This window comes from Podarcis gaigeae, assembly GCF_964106915.1.
Source record: "Podarcis gaigeae genome assembly, chromosome: 7".
Lineage (NCBI taxonomy): Eukaryota > Metazoa > Chordata > Lepidosauria > Squamata > Lacertidae > Podarcis > Podarcis gaigeae.
In genome coordinates this window covers 13,881,355-13,899,444 of record NC_139683.1, presented here as the reverse complement: position 1 = coordinate 13,899,444, position 18,090 = coordinate 13,881,355, and the positions used below count along the sequence as shown (strand labels likewise).

At 45.7% G+C, this 18,090-nt stretch overlaps 1 protein-coding gene across 30 annotated transcripts in view; it reads right to left on the bottom strand.

Moving 5' to 3' along the window:
* MTSS1 (MTSS I-BAR domain containing 1) overlaps nt 1-18,090 on the bottom strand; it is a 162,694-nt gene that overhangs the window by 122,782 nt on the left and 21,822 nt on the right. For all 30 annotated transcript variants that reach the window (XM_083749113.1, XM_083749124.1, XM_083749128.1 and 27 more), the window contains exons 2-3: nt 16,556-16,617; nt 9,631-9,704 (exon numbers count right to left, since the gene is read on the bottom strand). In XM_083749113.1, the coding sequence (XP_083605239.1) occupies nt 9,631-9,704; nt 16,556-16,617 (136 nt within the window). The remainder of the gene's footprint in view (nt 1-9,630; nt 9,705-16,555; nt 16,618-18,090) is intronic.

Below are 18,090 nucleotides of genomic sequence, written 5' to 3'. Positions count from 1 at the left end.
AACATTCTTTTTGTACGCAACAGCAGCAGCAAGGATACTTATCGCCAAGAAGTGGAAAACTCAAGATCTACCCACTCTGGAAGAATGGCAGATGCAGCTGATGGACTATATGCAACTGGCTGAGATGACTGGCAGAATTCGAGACCTGGGAGAAGAGAGGGTTGAAGAAGATTGGAGGAAATTTAAGACTTATTTACAAAAATATTGTGATTTGGTGGAAAGTTAAGTAGGATGTTTGATCATAAATAATTGGCCACCACAAAATCGGATCGGAATGGGATGTAAAGTGAGATTAAGAGAAATTAATTTGCAGAGGACTATATTTAAATAAGTGGTTATAAAATTTGCAAATTAGATGATAAATTGCATGGAAAAAATCTATGATGATGAAAATGGCAGCGGGAGATGTGAGGAAGTCCAAAGAAGTTATGAAACTCTGTTGAGATAAAAGTAAGGTTGTTTATTGTCTTTGTACTTTATTTTGTAAAAACCCCTAATAAAAATTTTATTAAAAAAAAACATCAAGCTAGAAATACCTCCACAGAAAAAGGACTCCACAGCAGCAATAATTGGAACTGTATTAATTCCCATTGGAACTATATTAATTCTTAAGCAAAACACACAACACAACACAAGCATCATTGAGAAAGTATAAGCCTGTGCCTTTGTCAGTTGTCTCTTCCCACACTAATTATGTTTAATACACACAACACTGCCATCTCTTAGCCAGGAAGATATAAATATACCAGAATTCAGTTTCTCACTTTTCCCTGAGAGTCTCGGTTTAAAATAAAACGCCCCAGTTTCCTTCCATTCTTAAGCATTCTCCGCTCTGTAGAGAATTCTAATTTAAAAGGGAATAAGCAAACACGGCTGTAAAAACACCACCACAAAATGAAACTGGGGGAGAGGATTGACAAACCACAAAAGCAGGCTTCAGGTTATAAGCAACTCAGCTCTGAATTAAACAGCAACACCCCAGAATACTAACAATTCCTCCCACTTCAGCGATATGCATTTTAAAAATCTATTTCAGTATTCCAGTTATTAGTAAGCAGTCACACAGGAGATGCATGACACCATGACACAGGAGTGACTATGAGAACTATAACTGTCATAGGGCTAAGCGTAGGAGACTTTCCCGGTTGCCAAGTTGATCAATCCTGATCAAAGGCTTCACCCTGGCCTTGTAGGGATAGGCAACTGAAGCCCAGAGATTCAGCCCAGCCCTAAAGATTCACCTGCCACCTCATACCCATCCAATTTATTATGGGCCTCAAGTACTCGCTTGGACAAATTGTTTTCTCCTGAGGCAGAAAAGGGCTGCAGCTAAGGTTCTTCCCCCACAATTCTCAGGTGCTCAATTGCCATACGACAGGGCAAGCCATGTCCCATGGCTGTTCCATGGTCACTCTTTGTAAGGGCATAACATAAGGGCATAACTTTGTGAGGTCCAACATCCCGATTCCCCGCAATTATAGGAAGCCGATATGCAAGGCCTGAGTGCAATAGTTCTTCGTTTCCACAGGATTCAGAAGCATACTGTATCCTGGCAGTGATACAGAGTTTGGCCTTCAAATGCATGCAGAAGAGAGAACACTGAAGAACATTTCTGGACCAAGCCAGTGGCCCACCTAGTCTGGCATCCTATTCCTACAGTGGCCAACCAGCCATGCTGGAAACTCAGATATACAGTATAAGCTAGGTGCCAAAAGCTCCTTAAACCAAGGTTGCAGTCGCCAAAATGGAATGTCTAGTTGCCATTTTTGAGCAAGACTGAAGTCTCAAATGATGGGCTGGCTTTGATTGATTCGCAGTTTAACATCTGGCTAGTTCAGATGATGATCTTGACCTAGGTTAAGAACTTTAAGAACTTAAACAAGATCCATGAATAGTCCACATATATAGTGGCCTATTACGACCTCTTTTTCTTAATGGCCACTGCTCCTGCACAGAAAAAGCCATTTGGTTCCAGAACATCATTCTGATTGTGTAGATAAAATATAACTGATAAAATTTTAACAGAATGGGGTATTAAATCTGTAAAAACAGTCAAGATCCAGTGATTCTCAGGCATGCACCATCAGATGGTGGAGGTGTCAGGCACCATTCTGGTGCCCAGGACATCTTCACTTGGTTGCTAATTTCAAACGATGCCAACCAGATGCCTGTGGGAAGCCTGCAAGCGAGACATGAGCTCAACAACAATTCTCTCCTCCTGTGGTTTCCAACAACTGGTCTTCAGAGGCAGCCACCGTGACTAGTACCAATGGATAGTCCTCCTCCATGAAGTCTCAGATCCTCTTTGAAAGCCAATGAAGTTGATGGGAATCACTACATCTTGTTTACATCTCCTGGGCCTTTGACCTATGCTGCCTGGTTCAAAGCCTGACATCTGCTAAAGCAGGCATGTCCAAAGTCTGTTTTGGGGGCCTAATTTGGCCCCTGCGGCAGTTTATTTCCTGGTGTAAAATCCCAAGAAAAACCTCAACAACTTCAATCCCAAAAAAACTTCAAACCTAAAAAAAGGTTGACAACTTTGGCTGGCCCTTTGGTCGGCCCTCACGGCCCTTCACTTCATCAAATCTGGCCCTCTTTGAAAAAAGTTTGGACACCACTGTGCTAAAGGGTGCCAAGAAGAAGAAGAAGGGGAGCTTCTTGTAGGGCCTGTCAACAAGAAGGAAGCCCACTTACTCATCGCCTGGTGGCTGCCCACCCAGGCATTGTGCTTTGTGATTCACTGTGTGATTAAGGCCCATTCTAATTGTATGCTTATCAATCAGCGGCACACATATAAAAAGGAAAGGGGGGGATTTAAAGACCTACTTCAATAGAAAAGAGGAAATGAAAAAAAAAATCAAAAGACTAAAGGGGGTGTTGAAAGGTTCGTTAACAATTGTACTTTGAAGATCAATTGTTTGCTCCAGGGTAAGCAGCAGCTCTCAAATTATATTTCTATATATCTCCTAAATTTAGATACCTGAAAATGCAAGAAAGAAGGGGGAGAGGAAGCATAAAGAAGAGGCAATGCTATTTAATACTCTTCTCAGGCTCCCCTATGAATGTTTAATGCAGTCCATTGAAAGAACGCCAACTTTATCTCAGGAGCTCCCAAACAATGAGTCAACATGATATCTCTCCCCTTTATTTGGAGGGGAGGGAAGACAATTTTATCAGGTCTTCTTAAATTCAGTGGTACAGGACCCCCTTTAAGACAATGAGGAATCAGAATGCAGTACACATGGAAGCAGAGCATTGCAACAACCGCAGGGGATTAAGCATCACCACCTCTTCTTTAAGAGAGATGTGCAAAACATTTTTGAAAAAATAAAAATTACATACATTTCTTACCCACCCCTTCATCCTAGGCTCCCAAGGCAGGGGTACAACCATTCAATGCAATCAAACAGCATTGCAATTAAGCCATCAAAACGCATTCCATATTCACCTTCTACTTTCTCTGCAGGGGTGACTAGTTCTTATAACATCATTCCAACCAAAGTGTGTGAGTCTTCTTGAGCTACTAACAAAAAGCATGCAACGGTGGCGCTAGACCCACTTGTGGAAGGATGGTACTAACATGTCCTGTCGGCGCAAGGTTTGCCATCCCACTTTGCTCCGTGTGCCCCATATCTTCCCAAAATCTACTCCAGAGGTTTGAGATTTAGGGGGCGTGCGAGGGGAGAATGTTCTACTGCACGAGCAGAGAACCTTGCGCTGGAAGGACAACTGTCTCAGCACTGGGTGGGATTCTACCCAACAATTCCATCATTTCTTATTTTAAAGACAAACAATGCCTTTCAGGTAGTGATGTAAGAACAAGACCAGCATATAGGGCAGATGGGGGAATGCAAGGCGCACAAAGCAAAATGCAACCTCGCTACTGCTCTATTTTAAAGTTGCTTAATGTGGTTTTAATTGAAGATTGCATTATGTTTAATGAGGAGGATCGCTGAATTTTTATGACAACTCGTACACCACCTTGAAGGTGCAACTGTGTTCTAAAAGGCAGTCAATAAATCAAGAAATAAATCACAGAATCTGGATTGTAGAACTGGGAGGGATAAAATCTTCCAAACACTCATCATTTCACAAAGCTGTAGCTGATATACGCACACAAAGCAAGTCACATGTTGACCAAGGAACTCAACAGGCTTCCGTTTATCTAAGACAGTCTCTGTCTTGGTTAAATGTTGAAGCAGCAACAAGATAAAGCTTATAATTCCTGTTGAATAGGAGCATTCTGCTTCATACTAATACTGTATGTACTTTCAAGAGGGCAGGAGGGAAAGGCAAGAGTAGACAAAGGCCACAGGACACTGAAAGTAGCTCTATAGCTTTCCATTTAGGTGTGTTACCTTTTTAATAATACAGTATGTGTACATGGAAGTATTATACACGAAGCAGTTTTCTTCCTGCAAAGTGAGCACTGATAAAAAGGAGGCTGACGAGGGTTGCTGCGGACTGACAGGGATAAAATGCTTCCCTCAGCTAGAATGGCCAGGCCTTAAAATAGATTGCAAACTTCCCGTAAATAATAATGCTGCGAGGCAGCATTCAGCTTTAAAAAACATTTTAACCAGGCAGTTTTCCATTAGGTTTGTTAAAAATTATTTAAAAAGAAAGCCCCCTCCCTTCCTTTTCTGCAATTAGGCACATGAGTCAGCATTTTGCGTTGTGCTACGAAACAAGACACTTTCTAACACAGCCATACATGCGCGCACACCTGCGCATTTCCTCTTCCCCACTGGAAGGGCCACAGAACAGTGGTAAGGTATCCGCTCTACTTGAAGATGGTCCCCAATATCTCCTGCTAGAGAAGATCCCATCTAAAATCTTGGAAGAGCCGCTGCCAGTCTGTGCAGGTAATACTGACCCAAATGGACTAGAGGTTTCACTCTGTATAAGGCGGCTTCCTAGGCTCCTATGATACACTTGCTGGACCGTTGCATTTTCCTTTGAGATGCTACGCAAGAATGGGAAGGGAGGCGCATAGGAGCAACGCATAGGTTAAGGTGGCACGTTGCTACACGCATGCAAAGCATGCAACCTGGGGAATAGCCCTGCCTCAAGGCAGGTGTACGTGCTGGGTAAATTGGGAGTCAGTTTGAAGTAAAAGCAGCATGTGGCTTATGTCCACTCAGGGCATCCTCATCACCTTGGCACTATTGCAACCTCATGCTAAGAACCGCTTCAGGGAAGCAATTTGCACCCAGCAAGATGCCAATGTGCAGAGAATCACCAAGCCCAGCTACTTTCATGGAGGGATGGCGCCTATTCCTAGAAGGTAGTCACTTCCGATAGGGACTCTCAGCGTGTGCATGTGAAGCAATCCTTTCTGAGTGAGAGATTCACCAGAGACATTCCACAGACATGTGGAATCAGACACACACTAACAGCCAGAGCTCAGAGCTATCAGGAGGCATTATTCAAAGTTATGGTTCCACTGAGATGTCAAGTAGTTAAAAGTGCACACTCAGTTCTCCCAGAGGCTTAAGTTTGGCCAAAATTGAGTTCACGCTTCCAGAATTAATGCTAAATACATTATTTCCGGTAAATGAGTCACCATAGGCACTAGAGGGCCATGGAAATTTGTGTCCCAGGCTTTATAGCCGCGTCTGCCTATGTCAAGCATCCCCAAACTCAGCCCTCCAGATGTTTTGGGACTACAGCTCCCATCATGCCTAGCTAACAGGACCAGTGGTCAGGGATGGTGGGAATTGTAGTCCCATAGCATCTGGAGGGCCAAGTTTGGGGATGCCTGACCTATCTACTATCAACTTAAACCAAAGTAGTTGGTAGATTTGGGGTTTTTTTCAGCTACTCCCCTATACACCAGAATGCTTCTCCACAAATATCAACCAGCTTAGTACAAGGGAAACCAATATGGTGCCCTGCAGATGTTGTAGGCTACAATTAGCATTGAACCCTTGGCCATGCTGGATGGCGTTTGTGAGATTTATAGTATGAAACATCTGGAAGGTGCTGCGTTGGCTGCCCTTGAGCTAGCATATTGGAGAGAAAGTATTCTAAACTAGCTGCTTTTCAGATGAGCTACTCTTCTGCAAGTAGAAAGTTATTTATTTTGTGTGTTGGAAAACATTCCAATATGGAATCCTTTCACCTGCAGCGCACACAAACATGCATACACAAACCCCCATCCGCATCACACAATTCTGCTGCACGTGAACATTGGCTGTGCGATACTACATGCTTTTAAAATAGCAGTTCTCCTCATCAACGCTACAACCGAACAGCTGGCTCAACCATTAGAGCAGTATTAAATAACTCGGCTCTTAATTAATTGCTCTATTTTTACCCAGCGTTCGCTAGACTTTGAAAGCAAGTCGCAGCGCCAAATGGGGCCTTTTCAGATCACAATAAGGGCGTATTTCACCCGTTTTCTACAGAGGCTAAATGAAAGCCTAATTCAAGGATTCTCGCCCCTCTTCCTCTCCCGCAGGTGTTAAGTTTATTCCGAGAACAACACAACAGCAAAGGCTGCTTCTTAGAAACCAATATTTTGAAGACGACAATAAACCAGGAGCTTTGCATTTTGAGGGTTTGCCCAGAATATGCTGTTGTATTTTGTTTTAGGAGTGTGCCTGGACTCCCTTCCCCAGTCTGGTTTGTTTGGGGGCAACGTAGGGGGTGGAGGGAGGGGGAGAGATGCCTGCCACATCTCTAAAGGGCACCTTTTGGCAAGAGGGCATCTTACAAGTTAAGGTGGGGAAACAGGTAATGTAGTAGAAAGTCTAAAGCAGGCATAGGCAAACTCGGCCCTCCAGATGTTTTGGGACTACAACTCCCATCATCCCTGACCACTGGTCCTGTTAGCTGGGGGTGATGGGAGTTGTAGTCCCAAAACATCTGGAAGGCTGAGTTTGCCTATGCCTGGACCAAAGCCACCAGCTTTGGAATACATGCACTAAATTTGTTGGGATTACTCTGCAGCAAAGCAAAGCACCAAAATACTGTCCAGCGGATATTGTTCCCAAACGCAAGCAGAAAAGTACAAAGTGTCAGGCCACGATTGCGAACCTGAGGCATGATTTGGCAGGGGCTACTTTGCCCAGGGTATTCCAGGGGGCCTTGCTAAACATGACTGCTCAGGACACACCATGAGGCAGAAACATGCGCAAGAGAGCAAGCTGTGAGGCCCATCTACCTCTCCTCCACCTCCAGCCCCTTCTTCTGACGGCCCCACCAAGATGCAACATTAGGGCAGCACTGTCAACCACCGCTTTAATCACCATGAAATGCCTTTGGACATTGCAACGTCCCTTTCCCACATCTGGAGGAATGGCACTACACCACCACCCATAGCTCTAAGTCAGGGGTTGCTAACCCGCAACATTCCAGATGTTGTTGGATCAGTCCCAGCCAGAATGGGAAATGGTCAGGGATGATGGGAGTTGTAGTCCAATAACATCTGGAAGGGCCCTACTCCTTGAGGTAATGTGGTGGACGAAATAAATTTATTTTTTACACACTTTTGCAGCCACAGCCACACATGCCGCTTAGTTAGGAATATTAGAAGACAGTGGTGCCTCGCAAGACGAAATTAATTCGTTCCGCAAGTCTTTTCGTCTTGCAAGTTTTTCGTCTTGCAAAGCACGTTTTCCCATAGGAATGCACTGAAAATCAATCAATGCGTTCCTATGGAAACCGCCTTCAGACCAGGTCCGGGGACAGTCTGTCCCCCGACCTCTTCTGAAGGCCGGCGGAGGGCGAAAGTCTTTGCTTCCCCCCGCCTGCCTTCCGGGGACAGCAGAGACTTCTCCGCTGTCCCGGGGCGATTTAAAAGCCCCCGGGAAGGCAAGCAGGGGGGACAAAGACTTTTGCCCCCTGCCAGCCTTCAGAAGAGGTCCAGGACCTCTTCTGAAGGCTGGCGGGGTGCAAAAGTCTTTGCTCCCCCCCGCCTGCCTTCAAAAGCCGTCCGGGAGCATTTTAAAATCGCCCCGGGACAGCTCTCCCGGGAAGGCAGGCAGGGGGGAGCAAAGACTTTCACCCCCCGCCCGCCTTCAGAAGAGGTCCAGGACCTCTTCTGAAGGCGGGTGGGGGGCAAAAGTCTTTGCTCCCGCCGCCTGCCTTCAAAAGCCATCCGGGATAGCGGGAAGCGCTTCCCTGCTATCCCGGACTGCTTTTAAAATGCTGGCGGTGGGGAGCAAAGCCTTTCGGCCCCCGCCGGCCTTCCTGGACCTCTTCTGAAGGCCAGAGGGGGGGGAAGGCTTTGCTCCCCACCGCTAGCATTTAAAAGAGGTCCCCGGAGATTTCCCTATGGGCTTTCTTCTTGCGAAGCAAGCCCATAGGGAAATTCGTTTTGCGAAGCGCCTCCAAAACGGAAAACCCTTTTGTCTAGCGGGTTTTTCGTCTTGCGAGGCGTTCGTCTTGCGGGGCACCACTGTAGCCAAAAGTTGCGTTGCCAATAATTATGCATGGCTCACACATACATTTTTTTTAGACGTGTAACGCAGGGGATGCTGAATCTATAGTTTTCCCCTGAGTGGCCTTCTGTAGCACTGCGCCAGGCACCCCAAATGGGGGATATTACCTACCCACTGAAAAGCAGGAAACAAGACACTGGTGTAATCAAATGATGGTGAAAATCCACGCAGCACTGCAGGAGGTTGAACTAGACCTTTCAAATACGAGAATCAGAGTTGGAAAGGACCGTGAGGGCCATCTACTCCTACCTACCCCCTGCAATGCAGGGATATCTTTTGCCCAATGTGGCACTCGAACCCATGACCTTGTGATTAAGAGTCTCTTCCTGGGTTATCAATTCCATGATTCTGACAGAGCCAAGATATATTCCTCTGGAGCAAATTAAGAATACATACACAGCAGAAGCCTCACAGTGTAAGTAAAGACTGCAAACTGGAAAGGAAAGGTCCCTGGAAGACCGTCACCTTTGCCAAACTATACAGAATTGGCTTCGGCTTCCAAGTGTGAGACTGCCAAAAACACCAAGCTTCTAAGAAGCCGCTCCTCTACAGTGAGTAAGTAATTAGCTCTGGGCACAAAAGTCTTTGTAAACTGGAAACAGTATTTTACTCCTCCTTTCAGGTGGTCGTGAGCAGCATAGCTGAGTAAAATGAACTGCAGACTTACCTCGCAAAGCTGCAAAACACATCTGCATTCTGCTCTCATAACACGCTCCAATGTATTTCAGTAAATCCACCTTTTTTTAAAAAAAAAAAACTAACCCACCCTTTTCATTTTGGACTGAGATACTGTTCAGATAGTGAAATACAGCAGCATGCCTGTTATTTACACCAGTCAAACTTCAATGACAGGTTTCTGGCTTTTCGGCTTTTTTCCAAGCCGTCTATTAATTTTATTTATTTATTATTTCTGCTCATGTAGTACATATTCACACTTTTGAGGGAACGGGGGAGTATTTCACAGATGCCTAACAGATTTGGCTGTTGGCAGGGTTTCAAAGAGAGAGAGAGAGACTGGGAGAGCCTGCTAATGTTAAAATCACATAATATTTTGCTCAACAGAATAAAACGCAACTCAGCCTTCGCCAAACTTCCTTCGACAACCTGGCGCCCACCAGCCATAGCCGAAAACATTTGGAGGGCATCAGGTTAGCAAAGGCTGTTAAGAGAAACATCTGCTTACCACGGGTGTTGGTCGCCATGTCGGCCACTTTCTGAAAGGCATCTAAGAACGCCGCCGCTGCTACCACCGTTGTCCTAAAATACAAGGCAGATAATGTGACGTTAGAAACCGAGAGACACAGCTTATTCAGAACTCTGCACACCAAGAAGGAAAATGCATTAGCACTGCAAACAGAAAAGAAAAACAACAACAACCTCCTCATTTGCGCTCCTACAAAATACAAAAAGGACTCTCACAGCTTTATTTGTACAGTGGTACCTCTGGTTGCGAATAGGATCCATTCCGGAGGCCCGTTTGCAACATGGAAAGCCTGCAACTTGAAGCACCGTATCTGCGCAAGTGCGCAGATGGGAATTGGCACTTGTGAGCATGCGCAAAGTGCGATTTAGCACTACTGCACATGCGCGAGCAGCGAAACCCGGAAGTAACCTTTTCCGGTACTTCCAGGTCACCACGGGACGCAACCTGAAAAAAAAGTAACATGAGGTATGACTGTACCCTAAATCCCTTTCTTGCTTTTGGATGGCACCACAGAAAACTTGCTTTTCTCCTATTTTCTTACAGAGTTTACTTGAACAACAACAACAAAAAGACAGGTGGTGCTTCTAAAGGAGAGAGGGAGGACCTCTAAAGCTTCTAATCTGTTGCTGAACTACATCTCCTATTCATCCCAGCCAGCACAGCCAATGGGCAGGGATGATGGGATATGTAGTTCATCTGGAAAGCCAGCCTCCCATCATCCCTGAACACCGGCCATCTTGTCAGGAGCTGGTGGAGAGTTCGGAGTCCAAGAAGAGATCTGGAGGGCTACAGGTTCAACGTTTCCGCTCTGAAGAATGAAGGAAGGTAAATAATTATTCCGATATGCAGTGAAGAACTATTATCAACAGCATCCTCCACACTCATTAGTTTTTTGGGGGTGTACATCTAAGAAGAGCAGCACCTAAAATCGTGGCATGAATGCAAGAATCATGTGAGTTTTGCAGCAACATCAGCCCAACTTCCAGCCAAGTCTACACTTGAATAAAAAAACTCATGTAGAGTATGAGGCAGTCGTTGGACAGAAGAGAGAAGGAAGAACACAGAATTACAAATCCAAGCAATTACTGGATTTGAGTGGCATGTTTGACAACTAAACCATATTTCATCATGTTTGAATGTGTGCTTTAATACACAGAGGGAGAAAAACAATTCTCAAGCTTTTAAACAGTGCAGGGAAGGGGTTACTGTAAACGATATTTGGAGCCGCAGATAGCCAACCTGTGCCCTCCAGATGTTGCGAGATTCCAACTCCCATCAGTCAGCATGGTGCTGGTGCTGGGAACTGTAATTCAACATCGTGCAGGACAGATCCCGAAGCTGAGGCTCCAATACTTTGGCCACCTCATGAGAAGAGAAGACTCCCTGGAAAAGACCCTGATGTTGGGAAAGATGGAGGGCACAAGGAGAATGGGGCAAGAGAGGACGAGATGGTTGGACAGAGTACTCGAAGCCACCAGCATGAGATTGACCAAACTGCGGGAGGCAGTGGAAGACAGGAGTGCCGGGCGTGCTCTGGTCCATGGGGTCACAAAGAGTCGGACACGACTAAACGACTAAACAACAACAACAACAAATCGTGCGGGAGGCACCAAAATGGCTAGGCATTGCTTTAAGCTGTACCCTGAAGACTCAACGCAATCCTCTCCCAATGCTGTTGGTTTGTAAATACCTGACCTAAAGGCGAATTTACTATACTATCTCCAGCACCTGCTTCTCGGCCACCTATGGATGTTCGAGGCGCAAAGTTACGGAGCAAGTTTCTGTCTCTTAAAAGAAAAAGGAAGGCTATCAACACTACTGCTCCCAGAAATAAATGGTCAGTCTAGCAAAGCTGGGAAAAACAGCCTTTGAGGATAAGGCTTAGACCTCGTAGATCTCTTCTGAGGATAAAAAGAACAAGCAAGAGTGCTGTGCATTAAGAAATATAACAACAGGAAAGGGCAGCATTCTGACCAGACTCCTGCACAATGGGCCCAGTACTCGTTTGATCAATGCTGGCTTATCTCTCACACTACAGGTGAAGCGGTATCTAGCAAAATGTATGCAAATGCCCACTAGTGTCACGTCAGGCAAACCAACGGCACAGTGCTGGATACAGACAGGGAGCAGACCAGCCCTTCAGGAGCTTATGAGCCTGGCACAAATCCCTGGCAGGGACATATCTGTTTGCTCACACTGCAGAGCGACTTCAGGTAAAGGGACCCCTGACCATTAGGTCCAGTCGTGGCCGACTCTGGGGTTGCAGCGCTCATCTCGCTTTATTGGCCCAGGGAGCCAGCATGACTAAGCTGCTTCTGGTGAACCAGAGTAGTGCATGGAAACGCCGTTTACCTTCCCGCCGGAGCGGTACCTATTTATCTACTTGCACTTTGACGTGCTTTCGAACTGCTAGGTTGGCAGGAGCAGGGACCAAGCAACAGGAGCTCACCCCGTTGCAGGGATTCGAACCGCCGACCTTCTGATCGGCAAGTCCTAGGCTCTGTGGTTTAACCCACAGCGCTACCCGCGTCCCTATAGAGCGGCTTCAGGTATTCTAAAGCTTATAGGGCCTCCACTTTACATTTAGAGTACCCCAGGAGGTGGCCCTACCATGGGGCAAGGGGCAACAGCTGCTTCATGCAGGTGAATCTGGGCGCATCAACAAAGAATTCTAGCCCATGCAATGCCACCTGCCAGGTCATTCTCCAATGCAGGCCCTGTTGGAAGAACTGCACAAGGCTTCAATGGTGCTTATACTGGGAAACTTCCTGGTTTACTGCACTCATATTAATTTACAGGAGGAGGGGGTACTAGAGATGTGAAGGCCTGTGGGGAAAATATTTTGAGGGTCCTTTTTCCCCATTTTTTCCTGCGGATTCCCCACCCCTCCACATCTCTAGAGGGGCAGCATTTCGTATTTTGGGAGTAAGAGCACAAATATAGCTTGAGTCCACCCTAGATGCAGCTGCTGGGTGACCTTGGGCCAGTCACACTTCTCTGAAGTCTCTCAGCCCCACTCACCTCACAGAGTGTTTGTTGTGGGGGAGGAAGGGAAAGGAGAATGTTAGCCGCTTTGAGACTCCTTAAAGGGAGTGAAAGGCGGGATATCAAATCCAAACTCTTCTTCTTCTTCTTCTTCTTCTTCTTAGATCACCTGACACTGGACGCCCTGCACAGTTTCTCCATTCCTGCATTGCAGGGGGTTGGACTAGATGACCCTGGGTGTCCCTTCCAACTCTACAATTCTAAAAAGCTGATGTGTGTGTGTTTGCATTTGGAGACCATGTGCATCCCAACAGGGAAAGTCATGCAGGCTTAGTTTTGAATGTTCCAACTCAAAAATGGAAGGGGGAACAGAGTTCAGCTGGACTTTCTCTCTTCCCTTTTTTTAAAAAAAACCAGCAAGTGGTATCAGTGGTTCCTCTGACCAAAAAACATGATCAGCAGTATCACACAAGGATGAATCTGTTGCTGGGCTGGACCACTTCAAAATTCAGGTAAGGTAACCCTCAAAAACAGGCTTCCTCAACCTCAGCCCTCCAGATGTTTTGAGACTACAATTCCCATCATCCCTGACCACCGGTCCTGCTAGCTAGGGATCATGGGAGTTGTAGGCCAAAAAAAAAACATCTGGAGGGCCTAGGTTGAGGAAGCCTGCTCAAAAATATGACTCCCTCATTATTTATATTCATAACTAGCCTGGGGAGAATGTTCTAGCCTGACATGATAGTTCAATGCACAGGAACAACAGCTGGAGGAGCATTCAAACAGTCACACACACCCCCATCACTTTCAGTCTTAAGATGTACAGATTCATCACAGAAGCCAAGCATTCCTTCCACACAGAACTCCCAGGAAGCTGCCTTGGCTTGCAAACACAATGGCCTTTTTATTCCCTTTTCCAAGAATGCATCCAGTTGCAGCAGGTCCCCAGATTCTTACTCTCAGCAAGAAACAAAATGTAAATCCGGGCTTCCTAAATATAGCCGGCACTTCATGAATAAGTAGGTCTTAAGGACCCTGCTCACCTCAAAAACTTGTGCTGAAGTGCTTCCTTCTCTAAATTAATTGCATATTCAGATTTAAATTTTAAAAAGGAATCTGGGACATGACTTTGGGGAGAAACTAAAAACAAGGGCACAGCAGCAGGAGAGAAATGAACTAAACACAGGTTCAAAATGAAGAATTCTTCAAGATGGAACCTGTCTGTGGCGGGCAACCCCATGCTTGCCAACATCAGTTAATGGTGTAGAGGCCACAACATCTGCAATGAAGAATCAACCTGCAGAAGGGAAGGTCTTCTCTATCCAGGAGTTTTCTGTTACAATTTCTGCCCCTTCCGCACATATGCACACACAATTTCCCCCCAGAGCTTGCAAACACATCCCGGAATCCCACCCTAAAGACAAAACGCAGCCATGGAGAGGTGTTGCAAAAGGGAAAGCAGCAGGGGCGACGACCAAGGGTTAAGCACCTCCTGCCCTGCCTGCTGTTTCTCCCCTGCAAAAACACCCCCTCCCTCCTTCCAAAATCACTTTGCGCAGCAGAGAATCGCAGGGATGAAAAATCTCTTATTTACTACTAAAAGCAAAGTTACAGCCTCAGACCACCAGCACTCCTGGGCACTAAACAGCCACATAGAAAGGTTAACATGCACAGCGTTTCAGAGGTCAGCTGAAGACTTTTAAGACGCACATAAAATCCCCCTCCCTTTGCAGCCACTGGAGAATCAAGAAATCGTTAGCCAAGACCCGCTGTAGGGAAAATGGTTCACAGCAAGAGAGGACTCAGAATGCCAAGCAAGTTGCTCTCGTGGGGAAGGTTTTCATCCACTGTTCACGGCACACTGCCGCAGAAACAAGGGTATAAAAGGACAGAGTGCAGCTCAGCTGCAAGGAAACTGCAGCCCCTTCCCCATCTTCCCCTCCAGCAGCTGATCAATAGTATAGGTATGAACTGTACAGAGCTGGGAGCCCTTAACAAAGGGAAAGAGAGAAGAATGAATGTCAACGCTATCCTTCTGCTTCAAGAAAGGCTAAGTGAGATTTAGCATACTCATTTCTGGTTATTTAGGCATTATCAACAACCGCGAAGCAGAAAACAAGACAAACCAGATTGTTATTCACTTGTTAAACAGAATTCAGCCGAATCTTAGGCTAACCGCACTCCCAACGTTGCAGAGACACGGGCAAGTAGAAAGCCGATCTCCTGAGTAATTTTATTGTCAAAGATAAACTGCCCAATCTAAGCTTCCTGTATCAAACAAGAATAGAACAGAACAACTCTGTTTCTCCCTGTGGAAACTTCAACAAATTTGCATGCAAATAAGGACAGCTTTACTGCTGCACCAACTTGCAAACAGAATGCGAGGGCCATTTTGTGGGGTCTACCTGCACGGTCTCCGCAAAATGCTTTCAATTTACTCTCTTCCAAGCAAGCTATGGAGAAAATGTCTAGATGAGGATTTGCAAAAAAAGAAAAAATCATATCCAGATCAAAAATGCAAAATCCAGATCCAGGGTAGGGCCTGAAGCAAAGCCACTGGAGGAAGGATGTGCATCTTCAAGGCACAACCAGAGGAATATACTACTCACTTTTAGTACCTGCCAGTAACTAGAGTTTGAAATGTCTGCTTGACATTTCCTCCAAATTATACTAACAGACAATGGGAGGACTGGGTTTCTGAAAAGACCACACCCAGATGACATCTGTATTGCGGAGAGCATTTGCTGTGGCAAAGGGAGGGCTATGCACAGTGACTCTAGAATATTGAAAAGAATCTAACAAGAGCTATGTGCACATTGCAGACTTCACACTGGTTCTCTGGACACAATAGTTTGCAAATCATAAAGCTAGCCATGGGAATGGATGTTACTTCCCCATCTACGATCTCCGGCAAATTCTCCTTTCACTTTGCCTTTGCCCATGGTTCAAAATTGTACATCAGGGCTGGGGAAGCCGTGGTTCTACAAATGTTGCTGGGACTCCAACTCCCATCTTCCCAGACCATTCGCCATGATGGTTGGGGCTGATGGGAGTTGGAGTCCAATACCCCCTGGAGAGTCACAGGTGCCTCGCTCTCTTCTGCACAGTATTTACCACGGTTGACACAAACCTCCTGAGTAACTATAGCTTCCTAGTTTACATCAAACCAAGGGTTCAAATTTTCATTCATGCGGGAGTCATGGTCCACAGCACTGAAGGTTTGATTCCAAACTATGGAACGAGACAAGGGGAATTTGCTCTGCAAATGGGGAGGAGACCATGTAACACTGGCCTTTAAAGAACTACACTGGCTCCCAGTACGTTTCAGAGCACAATTCAAAGTGTTGGTGCTGACCTTTAAAGCCCTAAACGGCCTCGGTCCTGTATAGCTGAAGGAGAATCTCCACCTCCATAGTTCTGCCCGGACACTGAGGTCCAGCTCCGAGGACCTTCTGGCGGTTCCCTCGCTGCGAGAAGCCAAGTTACAGGGAACCAGACAGAGGGCCTTCTCGGTAGTGGCACCCGCCCTGTGGAACGCCCTCCCACCAGATGTCAAAGAGAAAAATAACTACCAAACTTTTAGAAGACATCTGAAGGCAGCCCTGTTTAGGGAAGCTTTTAATATTTAATAAGTTATTGTAATTTAGTGTTTTATTGGAAGCCGCCCAGAGTAGCTGGGGAAACACAGCCAGATGGGCGGGGTATAAATAATATATTATTATTATTATTATTATTATTATTATTATTAAGGGGGAAAGGAGTGTGTGTTCTGGGAGCTGTCTCCAGATTTGCAAACTATCATTTGCAGAGAGCCAGCAAAGCATCTGCGCTCCAAGTCCAAGCTTATTTGAAGTGCAGACATTTTAGTGGATTAAAGGAGCAACCCTGACAGAAAGAGAGGAATGAGGGTTTAGCTTACCTAAGCTGAGACTGCAACTTCCCAGCTTTGTTTATGAAATCTTCCCAAACCGGATAGCTTCCCTAGAAGAGAGAAAACAAAAATGCAGAATGAAATACCTTGAATTTGATCAGATTTTTTTAGAGCTTTGTAAAAAGCTAACTGGGTGTGGCAGAAGCTACAAGCTCAGCCACACTCTTAACCATGCATTTATTTAAAACATTTATAACCCGCACATCCCCGCAAAAACTCAATGCAGCTGTCAACAAGGGAAAACACAGAGATGCAATGAAAACAAAGTGCCATTGGCCATTTGGCATCAGACAGGAACCCCAGCAAGCTCTTCAGAAGTTTTGCAATGTAAATTCCTCGGAGCCCTTGGGAATGGAAGGCAGGGGAGAGTAAACCAACAGCCCCATGCTGGTTCTGATTCAAACCTAGGGCTGGTTTGCGAGCTTAGCAATCCTTTAAAAAACACACCATTTCTCATAATGACGCAAGGTGCTTAGTGAAAACAAGCTCTGTGCTCACACAAAGACTGTAAGGTTCAACTATGGTGACGGCAGTATTATCAATTCTCGAACGCTTATTGGCATATAGACACGATTCCAGTAAGGTTTGGTATAATAAAATCACTCAGCAAAATCAAGATAGCATTGTGTATTTTCTGCAATCTCCCCTGTAGGACATTCAGTCTCGCTAGCATGTATAAGCTAGGTGCCAAGCAGCACCTTAAACCTAGGTTTACAGTCGCCACGACGGAATGTCTATTTGCCAGGGGGTTGGACTAGATGATCCTTGGGGTTCCCTTCCAACACTACAATTCCACAATTCTATGATCCCAACCGCATTGCTCAACTGTCGCTTGCCCTTACAACAATTCACTGGTCCCAGTATGCAAGGAGGTGAAACACACACAGCAGAAATGGAAATAGTATTAACTACGGACCAAGGCAGAGGTTTTTATACTCCGGTCGCCAACCCTGCACCCAGACATCTCCATGTAGCTGCAACTGCACCCACGCTAGTAGCAAAACGCGCCTGGCACCTAGCTAATTTCTAACACTGCGCCCTGCATTGATTCAGGTTGGTCAAATGGGACAAATAAGTCGCCACTGGCGGCCCATATCGCACCAGGTGATGGCAGTTTTTTAAAATAAAAACTTCCAAGCAGCATAAAAAACTCTTAACTGGGAGGAATGGAAAAGTAGCCGATTTCTCAACAACATAAATAACAGTTACTGATTTACAGGAATCATTTCAGCCAGGGAATTTTCCACGAGAGAGCTCAAATACATGCAAGGGGCAATACAGTGGTTTCAGTCCATTTGTATAGGCCAAGATTTTCATAACATTGGCTATATAGTTCAGGACAGGGGGGAGATTTTCAGTTGAGGGCCACCTTCCCTCGAGGGTAATTTGTTGAAGGCCGCAGCTATTTCGCTTTATTTGTTTCCTTTCTTCCGTCATGAAACCCAAGGCGGCCTACATGAGGTGATTCCCCAGGCCCCCAAACCTATCCAGGCCTGCTCAGCCTCAGCTAACCACAGGCCAAG